The sequence below is a fragment of the Arachis ipaensis genome, chromosome B10, assembly GCF_000816755.2.
Source record: "Arachis ipaensis cultivar K30076 chromosome B10, Araip1.1, whole genome shotgun sequence".
Lineage (NCBI taxonomy): Eukaryota > Viridiplantae > Streptophyta > Magnoliopsida > Fabales > Fabaceae > Arachis > Arachis ipaensis.
This window is the reverse complement of record NC_029794.2, coordinates 9706607-9713362: the sequence shown is the minus strand read 5'-3', so window position 1 is coordinate 9713362 and position 6756 is coordinate 9706607. Positions and strand designations below refer to the sequence as shown.

Genomic DNA, 6756 nt, shown 5'->3' with positions numbered 1-6756 from the left:
TTGAAGAGAGACGGATCGATTTTGGGAGTAACGAGGTGGCGACGAGTGGAGTGGAGATCGAAGGCGGAGAGGGAGGAGAGAGACAGGGCATGGAGCTCCGACTGTGAGAGAGTTGTAGTGTCTATCCGAGCCAGGGATTCTAAGTTGAGAAATTGCTGCTGCGGTGGCGGCGCCGGCAGCTGCGAGGTAGCTGCAGTGGCGGTGGCCATTTTACGGCACGGCGGCGATGAGATCCGCTTTTGTTTTGTTAGCTGAGCGAGGCTGAAGAGTGAAGATTTGACTTCGAACTTGGAAGTTTGACTAGCTGTAGCTGTCTTATTTAATTTTGGTTGGTCTTAAATTTTCATCCAAACCACGTTTAATGGATCATGTTAGAATTATGTTAACACAAGTATGGAAAAAGGATAGGAAGCTGTTCACGTATACCACCGTACTTTATTAGAATATTTTTGTTCCCATCGTTTCGACCATTAAGATTTATAATAAAATTATATAGAAGGATAAGATGAAAGTGAAAATTTTGTATGTGAAATATTTTGTCTAGAGAGCATGGTGAAGCTGCAACTAATTCTTTCTTTCACCCATAAAGTGAAAGATAAAATTACAGTCTAGTCCTATAACAATGTGCAGCTTCAACCAGCTTATATTGGGAAGAGCTAACGATTGTGATAGACTAGCATATGCCATGAATAAGTTCCTTTTGAACAAGCATTAATTTTACGATAAAATAATTATTATTTTAGTAATATTATTTAATAATTATTCAAAAAAATGTTATATATATACATGCTTTAATATTTAAACTTTATTAATGTTACGGCCTGGCCCAAAACTCACACGGGTCAACCCGACCCGAGTTCCCGCCGGCCCAATGGTGCACCCTCCGCCCGACCCGGACACGCGTCCCGTACGGCTTGCACACAGCCGTGGGACAACACCTTTGAGAATATGGGCCTGCCCATTGGAAGGGCCCACAACTGACATGTATATAAGGGGAGACTGGCTCTCCCCCCAAGGTACGTCACATTGACACATCATTCCCTCTCCGCCTGCACATATTCTGACAAGGGCGTCGGAGTGTCTTTGCAGGTGGCACCCCCCTTCTCCATCAGAAGTGCTCGGGACCTCGCCCACCCGGAACCAGGAAACCACAACCAGACGAGCTTCTCCACCATCCGAAGCGTTGACCTCAGGATCCTAACCCGAACCGTCCGGTACCCGATTTACCGAACATTGGCGCCGTCTGTGGGGAACGTTCATGGATTTCGTGCTGGTCCAGACCGGGACTGGTTCCGAGGTAGCGCCTCCCATACTCGGGGGAGGCGCCGTCGCGACGGAATCCCGGCAGCAGCAACGGTCCCCCCCGAGGGATGCGACGCAGACTCACGAGAGACGCCCCTTCGAGGGGACGGGTGACAACCACGCCAGGATAATGCAAGAACTACGCCACAGAATGCAGGACTTAGAGCGCAGGCTAGCAGAAAGAGAGCGCGACCGACGCTCCCCAGAGCGGAGCCCCACCCGTTCCCGTTCGAGAAGCCGCTCGAGGCGCACGCCGAGCCCCCAATGGGAGTCGGAGAGCACTGGGGAACGGATACGCCCCAGAAGAAGAAGTCGCGACCCCATTATCTACGCCCGACACGAAAGACGGCGCGCGTCGAACAGAGGCAACGAGGAAGCCCACCGCGAGAACAATGAGTCGAGAAGAACTGCCCGAGGACCCGTCATAATAGGAGCGACCCTTTTCCACCGCTCTGTACTCGAGGTCCGATTACCAAAACATTTCGACAAGCCGATAGACATGAAGTATGACGGAACACAAGACCCCCTGGAACACTTGACGGCCTTCGAGGCCAGGATGAACCTAGAAGGGGTGGGAGACGAGGTCAGATGTCGCGCTTTCCCGGTCACCTTAGCGGGCCCGGCAATACGGTGGTTTAACAACCTCCCGCAAGGCTCGGTGACCCAATTTACCGACATCAGCCGCGCCTTCTTGGCTCAGTTCACAACCAAGATTATCAAAGCCAAACACCCAATCAATTTGCTGGGGGTGACGCAGAGACCCGGAGAGCCGACCAGGAAGTACCTGGACCGTTTTAACGACGAGTGCTTGGAAATTGACGGTCTGACGGACTCAGTGGCAAGTTTGTGCTTAACGAACGGGCTGTCGAATGAGGATTTCAGGAAACACCTCACCACGAAGCCCGTCTGGACGATGCAAGAGATCCAGTGCGTGGCCAAAGAATACATTAATGACGAGGAAGTCAGCCGGGTCGTGGCTGCCAATAAACGGCAGCCCGCCTACAACCAACCCCGTCACTTCGAAACCAGAGAAAGACCAAAGGAACACGCCAAGGACGGCGGTCCGAGTAAACCATCCAAACCGTTCCCCCGAGTCGGGAAGTTCACCAACTACACCCCCCTCACGGCATCGATCACTGAAGTTTACCAACAGATAGCAGAAAAGGGGATACTGTCGAGGCCCCGACCGCTTAAGGACAGGACGGGAGGAAACAAGAACCTCTACTGCGAGTACCACAAGGGTTACGGGCACAAGACCCAAGACTGCTTTGACCTAAAGGATGCCCTCGAGCAAGCTATCAGGGACGGCAAACTCGCTGACTTCTCCCACCTCATAAGGGAACCAAGGAGACGCAACCGGGACAACGACAACGAGGACAGATCCCGACCAACAAGACGACGACAGGAGCCGGAGGGTGACGACCACGGTCTCACGGTGATAAACGTGGTGACGGCCAGGAATACCGCCCCGAGGTCGAAATCGGCGCAGAAGAAAGATGCCAAGGTCTTAGCGGTCTCCACCCCACCTGTTAGAGGTCTTAAGGGTCTCCCACCTATCTCTTTCGGCCCGGAGGACCAATGGTTTGACGAAGTGCCGGAAAGTCCGCCCATGGTCATCACGGCTAGGATCGGAACTGGCCTCATCAAACGAATCCTGATAGACACGGGGGCAGACTCAAACATCATGTTCCGAAACGTTTTCGATGCCCTGGGATTAAGAGATTCCGACCTAACAACCCACCAGCACGGTGTGGTAGGGTTAGGAGACCACTTCATCAAGCCAGACGGAATCATCACACTCCCGACCTCTGTGGGACAAGGGCAAAGACGAAGGACAATCATGGCAGACTTTGTAATATTACGAGATTCGACGGCCTATAACATCATCTTGGGGAGAAAGACCATTAACGACCTGGGGGCAGCCATCAGCACGAAACTACTGGTGATGAAGTTCATCACCGATGACGGATCCGTGGGATCCCTCCGGGGCGACTTGGAAACGGCGGTCGCTTGCGACCATGCCAGCCTTTCTCTCAGGAAAAAATCCAAGGAGGCGTCAGGGGTTTTCCTGGCCGACCTGGACGCCAGGGTAGACGACAAACCCAGACCAGAGCCAGAAGGAGATTTGGAAAAGTTCAGAGTCGGCGAGGAGCACGATAAGTTCACATTCATAAACAGAAACCTCCCACACGAAATAAAGGAGTCTTTGATGGAAATGATCAGGGCTAACGCCGACCTATTCGCCTGGACGCCTGCCGACATGCCAGGGATAGACCCCCAGCTCATGTCGCATCACCTGGCCGTAAAGGCAGGAGCCAAACCGGTGGCCCAGAGAAGGAGGAAAATGTCGCAGGAAAGGGCAGACAAGGTAGCCAAGCAAACGGCCAGCCTCTTAGAAGCGGGATTCATCCGGGAATTGGATTACTTGACTTGGTTGTCGAATGTGGTTCTGGTTAAAAAACACAACGGGAGGTGGAGAATGTGCGTAGACTACTCTGACCTCAACAAGGCTTGTCCCAAGGACTGCTACCCCCTACCTAATATTGATGCGCTTGTCGACGCGGCGGCAGGATACAGATACCTGAGCTTCATGGATGCCTACTCAGGGTACAACCAGATACCGATGCACCGACCCGACGAGGAAAAAACGGCGTTCATAACGCCAGGGGGCATCTATTATTACAAGGTAATGCCATTTGGCCTAAAAAACGCAGGAGCCACATACCAAAGGTTGATGAATAAGATATTCAGTGAACTCCTGGGCAAAACAGTGGAAGTCTATGTAGATGACATACTCGCAAAGACCGCCCGACCTGACGATCTCCTGAGTGACCTTAACGACGTTTTCTCGTCCCTACGACAACACGGCATGAGGCTTAATCCACTCAAATGCGCGTTCGCCATGGAGGCCGGAAAATTCCTAGGCTTCATGATCACTCAAAGAGGAGTGGAAGCCAATCCCGAAAAATGCCAAGCGGTCCTTCAAATGAAGAGTCCGAGTTGCATCAAAGACGTCCAGAGACTTGCTGGGAGATTAACAGCTTTGTCCCGTTTCCTCGGCGCATCGGCGGCAAGGGCCATACCTTTCTTCAACTTAATGAGAAAGGGAATGGCGTTCGAATGGACACCAGCGTGCGAAGAGGCATTCAACCACTTCAAGCAAATCTTGGCGGCACCACCAGTCCTCGGGAAACCCAGAGCCGGAGAACCACTCTACCTCTATCTATCAGTAACCGAGGAAGCGCTTGCCGCGGTCCTCGTTACAGAAGAAGCGAGGACACAACAGCCCGTCTACAGGGCACTCAGGGCACTCCAGGGACCAGAGCTGAGGTACAGTAAACTGGAAAGACTGGCGCTGGCGCTCCTAGTATCCTCCCGAAGGTTAAGACAATACTTCCAGAGTCACCGTATAGTTGTGAGGACAGATCAGGCGATTCGGCAAATACTGCAAAAACCTGATTTAGCTGGTAGGATGATGACCTGGGCCATCGAGCTCTCACAATATGACCTACAGTATGAGCCTCGACACGCAATCAAGGCCCAGGCAATGGCAGACTTCTTGGTGGAGGTAACGGGCGATCCTCCCGAGGAAACGGGCACACGGTGGAGGCTTCATGTGGACGGAGCCTCCAACCAAACGTCCGGAGGAGCAGGGGTTATCTTGGAAAGCCCAGCAGGGGTCATCTATGAGCAATCGACCAAGTTCGAGTTCCCAGTGTCGAACAACCAAGCAGAATATGAGGCTCTCCTAGGCGGACTAATGCTGGCTCGGGAAGTCGGGGCGACAAGGGTCGAAGTATGCAGCGACTCCCAAGTCGTCACATCGCAGATAAACGGAAGCTACCAAGCCCGGGACCCCCTCCTCCAAAAGTACTTGGAAAAGGTTAAGCAAATGACAAGCCAGTTCCAGGAGGTCATTATCCAGCACGTTCCGAGAGAAAAGAACACACGAGCAGACCTTTTGTCGAAGCTTGCGAGCACAAAGCCAGGATCGGGTAACCGGTCGCTCATCCAGGGCATGGTGAAGGAACCAACGGTCGCCCTCCACCTGACGGAGTCGAGCCCCTCATGGCTAGACCCCATTACCAACTTCTTGGAACTCGGCAAGTTGCCTGAAGATGAGAAGGCAGCCAAAGCTTTAAGAAGGGAGGCGGCCAGATACGCAATCATACAGGGACAACTATTCAAAAAGGGACTCAGCCAACCCCTATTGAAGTGTTTGCACCCGGGGCCCCATTCCCCGCGGGGACCCCATTCCCCATGTACATAATAGTTCTAACTAATTATTAATTTTCATATGAATAGAGCTGCAAGTATCTATCTTATACAAAAATTGCAAGATTTTATACAAAAAGTCTAAATGACACAATGGTGACTTCTTTCGAAATAACGCAATGGGGACGCAACGACGAGCCAAAGGACAAAGTAGTAGACGAGGTGGGAGACGTGGCAACAGAGAGGAGAATGGACACGATGGCAGAGTTACGAAAAGGAACGCCGCAAAAAGAAATTACGACGCGGTAAGGGTGATGGCACGGTGAGGTGTGACGATGCGGTGAGAAGGGTGACGAGGGGGTGGCTGCAGAGAGGTTGGATGAAGTATGGACTGCCTTAGGAATCTCTGAATTGAAGAAGAGTTATGCAAATAAAGATTAGGAGTTTTGGGTTTCTATATATATGTGTGTGTGAGAAAAGTCTAAAAAACATATATGAGAAATAAACTATTAAGGATAATTCAAGGAATTCATAAATTTCGGGGAATAGCGGGGACGGGGCGGGGATCCCCGCTCGGGTCCCCGCGCCTGCTTCGGGGGAATTTTGTCCCCCATCCCCATCCCCACGGGGAAAATTCCCCACAATCGGATCCCCATTCGGGGCAGTCCCCGCAGGGATCCCCGCGTCTCGGGGAATTTTGCCATCCCTAACTCGCGGGCATGAGCGAAGGGGTCGAGAAAGACCTGATCGAAGAAACAAGGGAGATCGCTCACCTAACAGAAACGGCGCTGAAGCAAAGAATAGCCCTGCGTTACAACGCAAGAGTCCTCAAACGAGACTTCGAAGAAAGGGACCTCGTCCTGCGACGCAACGATATCGGCGTCTCGACCCCAGGGGAAGGCAAGCTGGCGGCAAACTGGGAAGGTCCCTACAGGGTTAGGGAGGTACTCGGTAAGGGCGCTTACAAACTCGAAAAACTTGACGGCAAGGAAGTACCCAGAACATGGAACGCAGGTAACCTAAAGAGGTTCTACTCCTGATCCACCGGCTCACCGACCAGGGAGTCTAGCCAAATAGTTAATATTTGCCCTGTCCACATAGTTAATTCATCTTGTTTGCTTACTTTGTCAAATACTTGCCCAACTGACGAATAGTTTTCACTTGTTCAAATTTCTTAATTGTTAAAACTTTTTTACTCCACGTCTGTTTCTCACGACCAAAACTTAAAACGGCACCCCG

At 51.8% G+C, this 6756-nt stretch overlaps 1 protein-coding gene across 1 annotated transcript in view; it reads right to left on the bottom strand.

The window, feature by feature from the left end:
- LOC110268346 overlaps positions 1-435 on the bottom strand; it is a gene marked incomplete at its 3' end in the record, with an annotated part of 730 nt that extends 295 nt beyond the window's left edge. Inside the window, 1 exon segment of the mRNA XM_021114434.1 lies at positions 1-435. Within this exon segment, the coding sequence (XP_020970093.1) occupies positions 1-209 (209 nt within the window).